General features: G+C 37.8%; 1 protein-coding gene across 3 annotated transcripts in view; it reads left to right on the top strand.

The window, feature by feature from the left end:
- NIPBL (NIPBL cohesin loading factor) overlaps positions 1–16,730 on the top strand; it is a 123,565-nt gene that overhangs the window by 42,451 nt on the left and 64,384 nt on the right. For all 3 annotated transcript variants that reach the window (XM_081929518.1, XM_081929520.1, XM_081929519.1), the window contains exons 2-4: positions 13,351–13,494; positions 14,386–14,551; positions 15,990–16,120. In XM_081929518.1, coding sequence (XP_081785644.1) covers positions 13,431–13,494; positions 14,386–14,551; positions 15,990–16,120 — 361 coding nt within the window. In that variant the 5' untranslated portion in view covers positions 13,351–13,430. The remainder of the gene's footprint in view (positions 1–13,350; positions 13,495–14,385; positions 14,552–15,989; positions 16,121–16,730) is intronic.

Here is a 16,730-nt window from a genome sequence, read left to right as displayed (position 1 = left end):
TTGATAGAGTTAAGGGATAGAAAAACAAATTTGGGAATTGTAAGCGTAAATGGAGTATCTGAAGCATGGTAAAAAAAATATTCATTCATTTAAGTCACCTTTCCAAACTCTTAGTATTGTATATCAAAAGCATGTAAAAAATAACAAAATAGCAGCAAACAACAGAATTGTGTACAAGACTGCATAGACAGTAATATCAAAAATGTTCCTGAGCCAAGTGCAACTCTGCACTGTTTGAAAAGGAAAATTTGAGAGGTTAGGAAGAGAATCCAGGAGGTTTAGGTGGGTTTAATAGGTCAGGCATTATTAGGAATAAATGGAAATCTGTACTCTGCTGGTTCAACCCCCACCCCCTTTCTAGATCAGATCCTGCTTGCATGCGTCTCACAAGCATCTTGTGCCTGTGCTTTTGGCTGTGCTTTTCCTATCTGCATTTACTTAGGAATAAGTCCCACTAGTAGAGTTTACTTCTGTGAAGGCATATGGAGGAAGAGTCTCAGCCCAGTGGTAAAGCATCTACTTTGCATGCAGAATGTCGGAGATTCAGTCCCCAGCTTTCCTAGGTAGGGCTGGGAGAGAACTCTGTCTGAAATCCTGGAGAAAACTGCCAGTCAAGTGGTTCATCTGCCAAGAGTGAGATGTTTAGTTTGGCCATTGAAAGTCCCTTATTTCCTGCTACATCTGTCAAGTGGAACATCTGTGTATCTGTCATTAGAAACAGAGTGCATGGTCTAATGCCATATCAGAAAAAAAATAACAAAGAGATTATACGCATTGGATAATAGAAATGATGTAGACAATTTTGTTGAAATATGGCCTCCATTTATAAAATACTTTCCTGATGATCCTGAAGAATAGCAATTATCAAAATCACAGATTGGACTTTGGCAAACTTGGCTCCTCTCTTTTTGGTAATTGTTATATATAAAACTATATATAAAATAATATTAAATAATATTAAATAAATAAATACTATATAATATACAAAACTATATATTAAATCAATAAATCTATATATTTATTGAAACAAAAAAGAAGAAGAAAGTACTGCATATATGTCAGTTCCCTCCCCCAACTCCTCCCCTCTTGAGCATTTTCTTTTGGGTGTATGGTAATTGTCTTAAATCTCTTGAGTCAAAGGCTTAATTTCCTTCTAAGGTGGCAGACACCTCCCTTTCATGCAGTGATGCAGTTACTGAACCCTGCACCCACCTGGTAAGCCCTCCTTAATTGGCTCTTGAAAAGCCATGCTAGGTAAGGGTCGAGGGCCAGCCAAGGTACAACTCCAAGTACCCTGTCCACATCATCTAGCCCCAAGATCTTAAATGACTTTCATAAATCTGGATAAGGTTTTGGAGACTTCAGCAGGACCCATCAAATGCATGAAATCCACATTGTTATGGAGATGAGTGATTTTCAAAGTGCCTAGGTTACAGAAGGCTGCAGTGGAAAGCAACGTAAGCCTTGGCTTCCACACCATAGGCAGAATTATGTGCTCTAATGTATTTTGGGTCATCTTCATTGCAGGTTTTCTGCCATTTGTGCTCTAGCTATTGTCCACCCTGTTTCATTGGGAGTACCAAAAACAGCATCGGTGTGGTGGGAGGTCTACAACGTTGGTTCAGTTGTGCTGTTGGCCTATCACATCTCACTATTCCACAGTTGAGACTAGGGCATGTTAAAATATCTTAAATGACCAGAAGCCAAAATCAGTTTCTTCCACTTCTCTTTGTATTTTCCAGTATATTCAAATATGCCAGCATAATGTGCGCCCCCCCCCCGGCACTAAGCTATCTTTACGGCACTAAGCTACCCCATATTTACAGTGGGTACTAAGAATAGATCTTCCCAACTGTTTCATTTATGCTAATTGGATGAAGCTGGTGGATGACATTGTTCTATGTTAGCAACTGAGTAGAGAATCAAGTTGTAAAACTTACTCCAGATTAGCATGGAGTATATGTTTGTGTCACAGGGCTCAAAAAGGGGACCCCTGACCATTAGGTCCAGTCACAGACGACTCTGGGGTTGCAGTGCTCATCTCGCTTTACTGGCTGCTTCTGGCGAAATCAGTGCAGCACACGGAAATGCTGTTTACCTTCCCGCTGGAGCGGTACCTATTTATCTGTTTGCACTTTGACGTGCTTTCGAACTGCTAGGTGGGCAGGAGCTGGGACCGAGCAATGGGAGCTCATCCCATCGCAGGGATTTGAACCGCTGACCTTCTGATCAGCAAGCCCTAGGCTCTGGTTTAGACCACAGTGCCAACCCCCGCAGGGCTCATAAGCATACCTAAATGTGCAGTCTTCAATGAGTTGTTCTCTGCTTTCCTTTGTTGCATGGTAAGATTACACAGCATCTGTAAGTGGTGTTACATCTAGGACTTCCATGGAGGTTCCATGGAAATCTTTTTTGCTGAATATTCTCACTCTCATTTCTCTGCTTTTTAACTGGGGTAAAAATATACCTTGCTCCTGTCTATAAAAGACAAATGATTGATCTGTCTGCCATTCCATGAAATATGATTATGAAAATCAATTTAGAGATTGGCAGTTGGGGAATTTGAAGCATTTAGATTCTGAAAGGGAGGAAGATGACAAAAAAGGGGAGGGGAATCGTCTGTGGGCAACGCATGGGGCAAAAGGAAAGAGTATTGTGTAGAAGACACACAAAATGCAGAAGATAGTTAAGTGGACTTTCAGTACTATAGTGCAGAGTGTACATCTGTTATACCCACTAAGACTTTATAAAACACACTGAGGCATCACAGAGAATGGCTAGAAATGCAAAAAAAAAAAAAAAGAGAGAGAGAGAGAGAGAGAGAGAGAGAGTGAGAGAAAGAAAGAAAGAAAGAAAGAGGTGAACCACAAATTGATAAATGGTGAAAGAAAACTGAAACTAAAGCTCTGCAATTCCAACACTATTTACCTGGGAACAAGTTACACTTAATTTAATAGAACGTTGTTGTTTTTGGCGTAAGCATACATAAGGTTGCACTGTAAGACATTTTGTTAAACTTAATTTGTTTCATTTTCTTACTATAACGATAATTGGTTGAATCCAACATTGGCAGAATGGACTTCCACCCACATAGCAGAACCTCCTGTCTCTTTCTCTCTGTTACCTTTCTTTCACCTTCAAAAAGGGTGGGTGACACTCCAGGGGAGATTTTTTGGGGCACATAGGAAGATTCATGGGGAAGGAGAAGGCAGCAAAGTCATGTTATGTCTGGTTCTGCACCATTGAATTCCACCCAGTATGTGCACTTTTATTATGTAAAGCATTTTCATCCTGTTCTTTAGTCAAAGAGCTTTCCAAAAGAATAACACGCTATCATAAAATATGCATTAGAAGGATGCATTCTGTTTTTCATACTTGCTTTGTTGATAAATTTAAGACTATTTTTAAATGTGTGAACAATGTAGTAACTTGTCCGTAAACTAAAATGCAGTTTCTTCAGAAGTGTACTGATTTGATTTGTTCGATTTTGCAGACCTCACTTGTCTCTTGTCACAATCCCTCTCCCCTTGCTTCCTTGTTTTCGTGTGCAACATTTGCTCCCTAACCTTTTTGTTGTAAGCAGCAGCCATGAAAGTCTTGTTTCCACCAAGTAAATTATGTGAACTGAACGTTAAAAGTTTTCTAGGTCTTCCACCTAAATTGCATATGAGTTATACATGGATATGTAGGGGCTACATTTCAGAGTTTCGGTGTTACAAGAAATCTATGATCTGGGCAATGATACAAGAGGCATATAAATCATTGGTTTGGGCTGATCTGCCAAAAATTGGGCAAAGTCATGTCAAAGTCATGTTTCAGTCCATCATCTTGATTCAAAATGGCACCTGGCATCCAAACAGACAAAAACTGCCACTTAGCTCTTGGGGAATCGTGTAACAATATATTCAGAGGCATCAAAATAGGTGCAGGGTGGACCTGTCATGCAAAACTTGATGATGTTCCACCCAGTGGGATGGTGATATCTTGACACTGTTTGGAACTGTCATGCTAAGTTATATTTTGGTCCACATTCTTGATTTTAAAAGGTGGTTGGCACCATTAATAAAGACTGCCACCTTTGCCTTGGGAACCCTTGTTCATAAACATGAATGCACATATTTTGAAGATGGTGGTACAAATAAAATATTTATATTTACATTCCTGAAATAATAGAATTCTTAGACTGGTTGAGAACCAGAGAAGCATGAAAGGAACTCTGCTGTTGCAGTGAGGTTTCTTTGACTTCCCGCATTATCCTACTGCATACTCCTAAAAGCCAGTCCAGAAGTTTGAAGGACCCTCTGGGGGATTGCAGTGGGGCAGGGCAGAATTTGGGGATGGGCTGCCTTCCTTGAGTAGTAGTTCTTGTTGTTAGCAGTATGCATCTGTCTCTGGAGACAGTGGAGGAGTGTGCTTTTGGGGGGATGTGTGTGTAAAATCTAACTGTTGGAAGGTTGAAGTATTTGCTGTGGCTGTGGAGACCAATATGGGAAAGACATATTTTGTTGCAGCTGTGGCAGATGAAAGCGTTCAGTTCTTTTGTTGCAGGTGTACTATGACGTTTCTTCTTTCTGTGCTCTTCCCAGTAGTCATTCCTCCTCTAATCTCTAGTGTGGATACATGACCTGACTGTCTTCCGCCAGCACTGAGGTCATCTGCAAGGGATTCCCATAGGGTTGGGTTGGTGTTGGCAGCCTTCATGTCACATGCTTTGTAGACATCTTTGTAATGCAGAGTTGGTTTGCCAGTGGGCCTGGTGCCTGAAACCTGCTCCCCGTAAAGCACATCCTTTGGGATCCTGCCATCCTTGGGAACTTTGCCATCAGAAAGGCACGTAAATTTATGCAAGATCCAAACCATTGTGTTCTAAATGTACTGAGTGCTGTTCATATTTTTTAAATTGTAAAATTGATTTATTTTACATCAGGTACATAGCTAGATTATATTACAGTTGCACCAGTTCAATATAACACAATCTTTATCTTGTTTAGAAACTACTACACGGGTGTATTTCAAATGTGCTACCTGGATATACAATATTTTGTATGTATAATCACATGACACTTCTTTTTATTCTAGTAATTTTCCTTATATTATCTGAAACTTAAAATAAGATGGTAGCCTGGGATTTCTCGTTTTAATATGTTGTTGGTATCTGGTAGCTTTTCACTTGAGCTTTTATAAGGTTGTATTTGAAAAATAATTAGGAGTCTCAAAACAAGTAATGCAGAAATGTTCTGAATATTTACCAGGATCTACAAATAAAAGTATTTATTCCTTTTTGTCTTTTAAATTGATCCCTTGACAAAGATTGGAAGAGTAGCATCTTTTGATATACGTATAGACTAGATATTGATCCTTGAATGGCCACCAGGGGGCATTGCTGCATTCATTGGAATAAAACTTGCCTTGAAGTTTTCACAATAGTTGTAGCTGCTCTATTTGATGTTTAATATGGTGAAAAGGAAGTTGTTTCTGCTTTTGCAGCACTGGCAAATCTGAAAAGTGACCAAAGGTTAGAGTGGCAAAGGAATTAACAGATATGAGTAAAGTATCTTATGCAATTCTATATAAGAATTGTATGGTTTCATCCATAGAAGTATGTGGAAGGTGCCTATGAATCTGTGAGCAAAGGTGTAAAATTATTTTGACTCTGATTGCCACTGTATAGATTTGTAGTAAGCCAATTATTGAGATTGTGGTTTGATATGGGATATGATATAGCATCTGTTTACAATTTTTGTGTGCAGTGCTCTGCAGAGGCCCCCTTTCTACCTTAACTCTCATTAAACAACTCTCCTTTCCCCTGCATACTCCTTTCTACCATATATCAGGTGCTGCACCTCCCTTTGTTTAATTGTTGTTAGATAGTACTGTTTTATTCTGACATCATTTTAAGCAGTCTAAACTGCATTGAATGATGTATTCACATTTAATGTGAGGCAATTGTTTTTGTTAGTTTGCTTAATATATTTACTTTGAAGACTATTTAAAGATTTAGCAAATCTTTTTGCCTTTATGAAAATAGTATCATTTTCAGTATTGGTGTTTTCATTTGTTTTCAAGTACAGTAAAAAATAAAAAATGACTAAATCTATGTTCTGTTCACACCCCTCCCCATTATTATGACAGTAGAGTGCCTTAGAGGCTAGCTGTGATTCTGAGAACTTGGAAGGATAACAGCTGTCTGTAGATCTCCCTATCCACTGAACACTGATAGATGGGCTCCAACTGCTTCAGATAATACTTGGGGCTGCTTATATATTCCTAGCAACAAATTACAGAGGCGTAGCTCTGTTAGTCTGTTTTTAACCAGAGCTCACTTTGACAAATACATCTTTGTAAATAAGATGACTCTTCATTGTACATGGTGGTTGTGTCCTAGCTGAAATAGTGGTTTCTTTCAATGATTTTTGGAGTTGCATCACTGAATAGCATGCCTAGATAGGGACTCTCCAATTTACACTAGGTGTCGTACTGGCTTAAACAGCAACAACCACCACTAACGACATAATTTGTTTAAAAGGTTACATTTTCTGGTACAGGCAAATTTGAAACAGGTAGGGATTTCATATATTCAATATAAAATTGAATTGTTCTAGAAATTATCATGTAGCTAGCAGTGTGATAATACTGGAACTGCCTGGTAGAAAATAACAAATAGAGACCTTGTAACAAAGTGTTGCAATGTATCCCTGCAAGGCCTGTGCAGAGCTCTGTCTGAAGCCTGGGGTGGGCTTCTTGGCTGCAAGGGCCTGATCCCTGTTGTGCATAATGCTTGTAGCAAAGGGAGCTAGACACCCCTGCCCCCAGCAAAAATAGAGTTAGCATCAAATATAGTATCCCCTGTTGTTCTTGTGTGAACATTATTTTTTTAATTTTTGAACATTTTAAAGTGCAAGCCAGCTTATTATACATGTGACTGATTGTTGAATTTGTTTTGAGCAGAAATCTTAGAGGGGTAATTTTAAGAAGATTACATTGGTTGTGACATCTAATGGAGGCTAGATAAGGTTTGCAAACTTCAGAATTATAAGAGAATATGGACTATATACATTAATAATAATAATAATAATAATAATAATAATAATTCATGACTGCTAATCAAATAACTAGTTTTCTATGTAAAAGAAAAGCATTGAAAACAATAACTGACTGAGTTTGTTTTATATTTAGTTATTTATTTACCTGCTCATCATTTAAACCAATTCCACAGCAGGATACACCATAAAAATATGTAATATGTAATAAAATACACAATCTGAAAATCAAACCGCTGCAATAATACATCACATTTTCATAGCAGCACTATGGAAACAGTAAAATATCTCCAGTCAATTTAACTAAATGCCTGAATAAATAAATAAATAAATAAATCTTTAAAAGAAAGCTAAACATATCAGGGTTTGCATCAACCTGATTCTTGAGGGGAGGGCATTCCAGTTGTGATTAGGGCTTGGTGATGTCTGGTTTTCAATATCACAATATATCGCTAGCTAAACACTGCAATATCTCAATATATCATGATGTCTGAAATAAGGCTGGAACTTTTGGGGAAAAATGAAAATCTAAATTTGATGTGTTTAATTAAATGAAAATTTACTCAGTGATAGCATGTTAAACTAAACCATTAAAGACTTCTGGAGAATATATTACTGTTCTGTTAAGGGTCGTATATACCCATAGCAACACCCTGTATTTGGCTCCATAACACATTGGGAACTGTTGTAGATCAGTGTTAGAAAGTCAGGTAGACAATCTAGGTACCACCTGGCACCTGAAAACTAGGTCACAGGTGGCCAGCCAGCCTCTGCTTCAAAACCTCCAAGGGAGGACAATGTACCACCTACCAAGGGAGTTCCATCTTTGAATAGCTCTTTCTGTCAGAAAGTTCTTCCTGTTGATTGGCCAGAATCTCCTTTCTTGTTACTTGAAGCCATTCATTTGGATCCTGCCCCCTCCAGAACAAGAGAAAACATGCTGCCCCATCTTCCATGTGACACTCCATCAGATATTTGAAAGTGGCTACCCTGTTTCCTTTCAGTCTCCTCTTTTCCAGGCTAAACATACCCAGCTCCCTTAACCTTAGCCACTCTGAGCCCGGCCTTGGCTGGGGAGGGCGGGGTATAAATAAAAAATTATTATTATTATTATTATTATTATTATTATTATTATTATTATTATTATTATTATTCCTCATAAGGCTCGGTTTCCAGACCCTTGATAATCTTGGTTGACCTCCTTTGCACTTATTCCAGCTTGTTAACATCCTTCCTAAATGGTGGCACCCAGAACACCCAGGACACAGTACTCCAGGCATGGTCTGACCAAGACAGAATAGAGGGACTATGACACTATATTTTTGTTGGTGCAGCCTAGAATAGCCCTAGCTTTTTGCTGTTGCATCACACTGTTGACTCATTTTAAGCTTGTGGTCTACTAACACCCGTAGATCCTTTTTGCATGTACTACTGGCAAGCCAGGTGTCCCCCATCTTATATTTGTGCAGTTGGTTCTTCCTAAGTGCAGAACCTTATATTTGTCCCCAATGAAATTCATTCTTGTGTGTATGTAGCTCTGCATGTATGTAGCTCTACTCACTACTATAATATAGTGTATATATATTTATATATTTTGTGCTTTTTTAAAAAAATTAAAAATATGTATTCTTTATATTGAGCCACACTAATAAAAAAGATGTCAAATTATGTGTTACTTACTAAGTCTTTATAGTGTTTATCCTCCAAGAAACTCAAAATAATTTCATGGATGCCTCTCATATTATTTTATTTATTTATGTACTATATTTATATCCTGCCAAGTTGGAATTCAAGGTGGCTTACAACATTTAAAAACATCAGTTGTAGAATAAATAATAGTAAAAATGATACTTAAAATACACCACAATTTATCTAAAACCAGCAATTTGAACTGACAGCAGCCCAGACATCAGCATTGTCTGCACCTTAGTTTCCAAATGCATAAAGCCTTTACTGTAGAAGTAAATTGATGCATCCTTGCCTGAACAGAAGCAAGAGCCAAGCCACATTGATCTTATCCGTTGATCTTATCTGAAGAGGAAACTTTGTTTGCTGATCGGAATCTCCATACCACAGGAAGAGTCTAATAAACATGGCTTTAAGGCACACACCTTGCCTCTTGCTAAGGCAGAGTAGAGGCCCTGATAATCGTTCTTAGCCTGATACCAGTGCTGCATCTCTGTTCTGCCTAGCAAGAGGCATGGGTGTGTGCCTTAAAGCCACATGGATCTTTTGGGGGGAAAGCAGGGAAGCTGGGTCTCTACTTTGCCTAGCAAGAGAAGAGAAACTTGTTATTAATGCTGGGTCTGTCTCTACCAAGAGGCATGGGATTGGTTCCTTGCAGATTGTGCAGGCAGAAAGCAGCTTTTACTGCAAAGAGGTGGCAGGGGCTTATGCTGCTTAGAGGTAGCAAGGGCTTATGCCTTGCAGATCTGGCAGGAAAGGGCCATTTACTTTGCAGTAAAGGCTTTACTTTGCTGTAAAGTGCTGCTTCCTGCCTGCTAGGTCTGCAAGGCCAGCTGGGCAGTGCATTCTTGATATAGGGTGAAAATATATGAAAACTTTATCATAGTCTGGAGTTCATACCTGTAAGGAACAAAGTATGGATATATTGCTCACCTCTAGTTATGATGCCTCTGTACATCTTTGTGGCACAGTTAAGAGATGATATCAGATAACGGGTTGGTATATAGTGGAAAATGTGATCTAGCAAATATCCTAGGCCCAGTGTTAGAAAAGAATACAAAGATGAAAAATGGATGAACTGCAGCTAAAATATCATGTTCATTTTCCACATGGTCTACTCCTTCCCCTGCCCACCCCCCTAATATTCTTAAGAGGGTCTCTTCTCCAGTCTTCAGAGAGTAGCTGGAAGTGAGGAGTCAGAAAAAGCTCCTCCTTTCTTTCCACTTTGCAGTTTTAAATTGAAATCTTAGGCGCAGTGCACCCAGAGCTCAGAAACTGCTCGTGCTAATGAAATTCCCTGTTGCAAAATGCACCTAGAACAATGGGAATTTCAAATACTGCCTAGGCCCTAGGTTGCATAGGGCTTTGTAAGTCACCTCAGGCACCTTGAACCTGGATTTGTAGCTAACTGGCAGCCAGTGCAGTTTCTGTAGTACTGGTGTTATGTTTGTGACTAGACACCTGCCTTGCCACAGTGTTCTGCACCAGTTACAACTTTTTGAACCAATTCAAAAGACTCCCCCACATAAAACACCTTGCAATAATCTAGTCATAAAGTAACCAATGGAAGAACCACTGTAGCTATGAAACAGAAACAGTTACAGATGAAGTACTAACCGGAGGTGGTAAAAAGGCACTTCTCACCATGGAAGTAGCTTGTGCCTCCATGGACGATTCTGGATGTAAACCAGTGCTAGATTTATAGGTGACACAATAGTTGCATATTTATTACTGAGGAAAATTATTTATAAATAGCATAGACATCTTGTTCTACCTGATGGAAAAACACTGTTCTGCTCTGTCGCTGCAGAACTTCTATAAAGTTCTGGGCATTCCGTATCAAAGTAAGGGATTTTGCTTAGCACCCTCATGTGGGTAGAGGGAAAGCAAAAACAAACAATTTATTTTACAATTCTATCCCTGATCTCTCAGAAAATAATATTTGAAATACAAAAGAGGGATCTGGATTGCATAATGCCAAAGTTTTGGACAATGCTCTTAACTAGTATAAAAGTTATATTCAGTTGCAAATCAATATGCATCAACTGTTATAGCAAACAATTGGAATATGTGTTTGTTCAGGAACTTGTATTATATGGTGCAGGGGGAGATACTTGATTTATACCAATTATTATTTGATGTACTTTTCTGATATTCACTGATTTTAAATATATTGATCTATTCACTTATGAGTTTTTGTACTGAGAGCAGTTGCTTATACCTCTTTAAGATGACTGCTAGTGCTGCCTCTCATGCCATGTTTGCTAACAGTTTTGTCTTATTTCACCTGTTGCATTCAGAATTTCACACAAGTATTACAAGAATTGCTGTACAGTAACTTTGATATGAGACTATAGTATAGCATGCGCCCTCTTGTGGACAAATCCATATTTATACTTAGACACGTGCATGTGTAAGGATTATACTTTTGAATGATATAATTAAATGGAAGCCCTTTTCCTATAACTTGTTTTATGAAAAGAAAATGACTTAATTTCTGTCTAATATGGATCAAATTGGATCAAAATAACCATAGAGAATCAGCTGTATCAATAAAATTGCTTACATTCTTACATATTAAAAAAAAAATTCCTCAATCTTCAAATTTATTTCTTCTTAAAAATACACAGTTCTAGCTGCAGAAGGTATACTGTGATAATGAAGGGCATATGGAAATCTGTTTTAATACTGTCTGCTCTGATGACTGGCCAGGTTCTCCAGCAGAGGTCTTTCCCATTACATTCAACTTAATCATGTAACTGGAGATTGAATTAGGAACCTTCTGCGTGCTAAACCTTTGCTCTGCTACTGAACTACAGCCTTTTTCTTAACCCTCAGATGTCTCTAGCGCAGTTATATTTGTTATATTGTAAATTCAAAGCCTACCAGCAACTGGACAAAAATAAGAGCAAAATAAGCTGTCATTTTTCATTATATAACTGATTCTTATGTATGTTATACTTTTGTTTGGATCTGTAATTGCCTTGTTCATTTTTTGGTAACAGCCCTTAAAGCTGCCAGTTGTAATTAGCATCCTGAATTAGGAATTTATGTAGCAATGAGGTGGATATGGTCCATGCCAAGTAAGTCTTGAATAGTAAGGTGAAACCCAGCATTGAGATGGAATATAACAGCATTTTTACTTAGTACATTTTTCAGTACATTTTAATCATTTACAACAAAATACCTTCATGGTGGTTGATTACTGTGTAAAATTACAGTAATGATTGGTCTGGCATCATCATTGGAGACAGCAAACACTGACCTTTGGGGGGCTGGAAGCATTTGAGAAATCTAAGGCACCCTACTTTGTCCTATCAAAACTTTGATCTTAAACTGGCGGGCTGGGACCCACTCCTGGGTCATGGCATGATCTAAGGTGGGTCACAAGAGCAGCACTACCACTGTATAAATATATGGGGGGGGGGGTTCTTTATTGTTTCATTTCTAATGGGTGTTGAAACGTGGTATTCATCTGAACTGTATGAAACTGAATGTGACTTGTCTAGATGAACATTCTCTAATTAGCCCCCATCCTGAAATTATACTATATTTGTTCTGTAAGTTGTCTGCAGAAAGTTAATCTAAACAGCTTCTGTTATAACACCATCGTCCTGATCTAGCTAAGATCTTCAGCTGTTAACAAATAGAGATAAATGCGGCATATACAGTTCCCCAATCTGATCTGTCTTCCCTTTGCTAGTCAGTAACTGGCCTGTGTGATGTATGGTGTATATATTTTTGTGCTTTATGGTTTATTAACTTCTAAATAGCAGTAGACCGCTATCTCCCTGTAAGTTCCACAGTGATGATTGTGCAAAAGTTGCCTTTTGATATTCTATAAGACATTCTGCAGATGTGTGGAGATTAGTGAAACTAGCTAGGCATTAACTATAGATGTAAAAACAAATGCTCTTATTTCCAGCCTTTCACTTATTTCGATTTGTCATATGCTCTGTATGGCTAAGAAACTTCATAGTATTGTGTTTTGTTAAATGGTCAGAATGTATAATTAAAACTTACTCGACATTAAAGGCTTATTTCACACTATGTAGAGATAAACCCAAGTTTGTGACCAAGCGTATCTACATCAGGGCCCAAGTGATTTCCAATACTTTTTTAAGAGTCACATTTACACTTCAGATGTGCAATTAACTTACTTTATCTGCACATTAAAGAAAACAAATGTGTGAAAGGAAACTTTTTTACTTTGCTGATTTATAGTAATGGTTCATCAAGAAGTAACTGCTTTCACATGTTAATTATTTAATCTAGAGGATCACTAGAGGCATGTGATTAGATTTCCCTAATTTCCGAACTGTGCAGGTAAATACACAAAACTGAATAACCTACACAAATTTTAATTGGCCACATGTTGTTGGTTTTTTTTTGGGGGGGGCGACTGGTGACTTTACAAACCTAGAAGAAGGTGTCATCCATGTAATGTCTATCTACAAAATCATGGCAGTTGTTTTCCTTGTGTTGATGAAATCAATAGATTCTTTACTTCTTTTTTTACTATAGTTGCTGTAAGAATAATAAAGTTCAGTAAAATTATTTTTTTACATACTTGGGAACTTCTTGGTGGTTCTTTGCAAAATAAAGCATTTCTTTCTCATTCCAGTGCTTGGGAGATGGGAAGTAATGATAGCTGGCATCCGAACTAAGATCTGTGTGTAGGCACTACCATCCCAACATTTCAGGATGAATGGGGATATGCCTCATGTTCCCATCACTACTCTTGCAGGGATTGCTAGTCTCACAGACCGTAAGTATCTCTCTTGAGTTTTGTTGCAATTCATTAATCCATTTGGGGAGCAAAATTCTGAATTGCACATTTATTTTTATGGTGGGGTGGGTTTAGTTTCTTTAAACTCTCTCAGCCCTTTGGCATTTTATGGTTTCTCTTTATCTGTCTGTGAATAAAAGTTGGAGGGGTATTGGGCAGATGACCATACGGCCTTTGTGGAATCTGGTTCCTACTAAAGAATGCTTTATTCATAATTTAATAAAAACTTTGAGATTGAAACCTCCATAGTGAAATTCAGCTGCTACACTATAATCTCTAAACTGCCTACCTTCTTCTTGGGCAGAAGGATAACATTAAAGGCTCCTTTGTTCTGGTTTGAAATGAAAGCTGCAGTACCTTACTAGGCTCCCTTTGTGGGTGGGTGGTCACCTGCACACTCCTAGGTTCTTCATGTGGGAAGATAGTAGCGATTAGGAAATGCCTTGTTTAGAGCATTGTTGATTTAACTTTTGTGAAGTGAAATTGACAGGACATATAAAACAAAATATATTCCAGGGATATATTTACTGAAGTAAGGAGAATGCCTAAACACCCCCCAAATTCATTTTTTAAGGTCTATGCAACAGGGCACTGGTGCTGGTGGAACTGATAGTTCAACTGGTATGCATGATGCTTAATAGTGAAACTAGTTTTGAAATTAATGCATCTAGTCCAGTTATGGCATAGGTTTTGGCACTGGCAAAATACTCATTGTCATTAATGATGTACTAGGCACTGTAACTGAGCACATTGCCAATCACAATCTGCATAATGCTCAAATTAGCAATGGGAGGTGGGGAGAAATGCTTTCTAAAATATTTATGTATTGGTGGAATAATGCAATTTTTTTTTTTACTCTTTTCAAAATAGTTTTGAACCAGCTTCCTCTTCCATCACCTTTACCTGCTACAACTACAAAAAGCTTGCTCTTTAATGGACGAATTGCAGAAGAGGTGAACTGCCTTTTGGCCTGTAGAGATGAAAATCTGGTTTCACAGCTTGTGCACAGCCTCAACCAGGTTTCAACAGATCATATGTACGTATTAAAAGTCACTTCACAAATTAATGTCAAAAAGTTTCAGTGTAAACTATAGTAGAGGCAGGTTATAGATATTACTGTGTTGTTCTGTCCTAATAGAATGCAAGATTCTGTAATTATTGAACATGGCTGTATATTTTTCAGCAACAGATGGCCACTTATCTATTATTGTGCTGGATTGGATGCCAGCAATAAACTTCAGATTTGGTGCTGTTGAAACTAATTTCAAAGAAGGTGGTTTGAATGGATTTAAACGTAAGAATTATTTTAGAGAACAGGGCACTTAATCAGTGGCCTTATACTGACAAGATTAAACATCTCACCAGGGTCCACACCCAATTAACATTTATTTGGAGAGATGCGGGAGAGGTCTGGATAAAAATGTACGTATTAGTTCTGAACAATTCTTAAGATTTCATAGAGAAAAAATTCTACTTAGGAAAGAGTTCTGGTCTGGGGAAAAGTGGCCCTAACATTAACTCCTAATGAATGTGTGGCTTATTGACCTGATGAAAATAGAGTGAAGACAATATATTAAGTGTTTAAGCAAAGTAATCATATGGGCAGTAGATAGAACAGTAGTGTAGGTGAGCTTAAGTATCCCGTCCGTTGACCTGCTTTTGGCATGTGAAAGCTGTATTTAATTTAGAGATGTATAATCCATATTTTTTTAAAGCTTGCTTTGAAGAGGAGGTCATAACCAGCTGGCACAGTGTGTTCCCATGACACTGAGCTGGGCCTAATCATAACAACTTGATCAAAAGTCCTGTAGGCATTTTTCATAGCTTCTCAAATAAAATAGATCAGATCTGGTGCTCAGTTCTAAAGGCAGCCAAGATGGTTGCTCTGATGCCAATTATTGACAGGCAAAATTGAGACGGGCGAAGTGTCTTTCTAATCAGAAACACAGTTGCCAGTATCTAGCCCAAAAGAACAATATAAATTTTAAAATTTAGCTTCAGAATAAATTGGACAGAGGAATTGGTCAGACAAAACAAGATAATAGATAGCAACACAAAACTGGTTGTGTAGAGAAAATTGGGTAGATTCCATCCATAATTTACAGGATAGCTTACACAAAGATTTAGAGTGACTCTTCATCTTATAGGATTGCTGTATTATTCATTGATACATCACATTAACCACGATGAGCAAAGGATTATTTATTTTTGACAATTTACATACTGCTTAATTACAATTGTCTCTCAGTGGTGTACAAGTAACAATACAATGATTTCCAGAACTCAGTGATTCTGGTTGTAACTGTCCAGAGTGCTGCCCATGTACTCTGCCATAGAAACATGAGTTGCAACAGTTCCCACTGGAAAGAAAAAAGGATATGTGTTAATGATCTTGTACAAATTGCCAGTTTAGTAACTTCCTGTATTTTTGAAAAAAATCTCATCAGTCCTTGTTTGTTTATCTCCAATGCCAGAGAACTGAAAGATAACCTTGGCAGTGATGATCCAGAAGGAGATATACCAGTCTTGCTGCAGGCTGTCCTGGCAAGGAATCCTAATGTTTTCAGGGAGAAAAGCATGCAAAACAGATATGGGGTACAAAGTGGTGAGAGTTTTTATTCATTTTATTATTTCTAAGCAAGATAATATGCAGCTGTGTTACTTTTCATTGTGATACTCTAAACTGATTGTGGATACAATTCAGATTCTTATAGTTGGATTTCTGTTATTATATGAAAAGGTGCTGTGATTCAGATGAATTACACACAAGAGCATTCAGTTTCAAACAAGTGCATCTGTTCCTAGGGGAGTTACTTTTTTATGTTCTTCTGCAGTGCCTAGCATACCACTGGATCTAAGTAAATGTTAAGTAGTACAGCCACTTGAGGTTTATCCCGAGCCAAGTGTTTCAAGGTAGCAACCCAGTCAGATGGTCAGGGTGCTAATAGTAATAATAATAATAATAATAATAATAATAATAATAATGTGATTATTATTAGCATAATATCTGACAAACTTTTGCTTTGGCCATTGCTCCATTTCCTCTGGAAGTACTGAGGAGATGAAAAGATGTAGTAAATTGGCAGCTCTAAACTTGCCCATACATTAGTAAGTTCAAATTATGGTGTGGATTCGAAACTATGCACATTATGATTTTGTGTGTATTGTCTGAATGGAACTATTGTTTTCTGACCTGTAAAATAAAGGGGAGGTAT

This window comes from Podarcis melisellensis (assembly GCF_964234715.1).
Source record: "Podarcis melisellensis genome assembly, chromosome: 11".
NCBI lineage: Eukaryota > Metazoa > Chordata > Lepidosauria > Squamata > Lacertidae > Podarcis > Podarcis melisellensis.
Note: the sequence above shows the minus strand (reverse complement) of the source record. Positions and strands in the feature narration are given on the sequence as shown.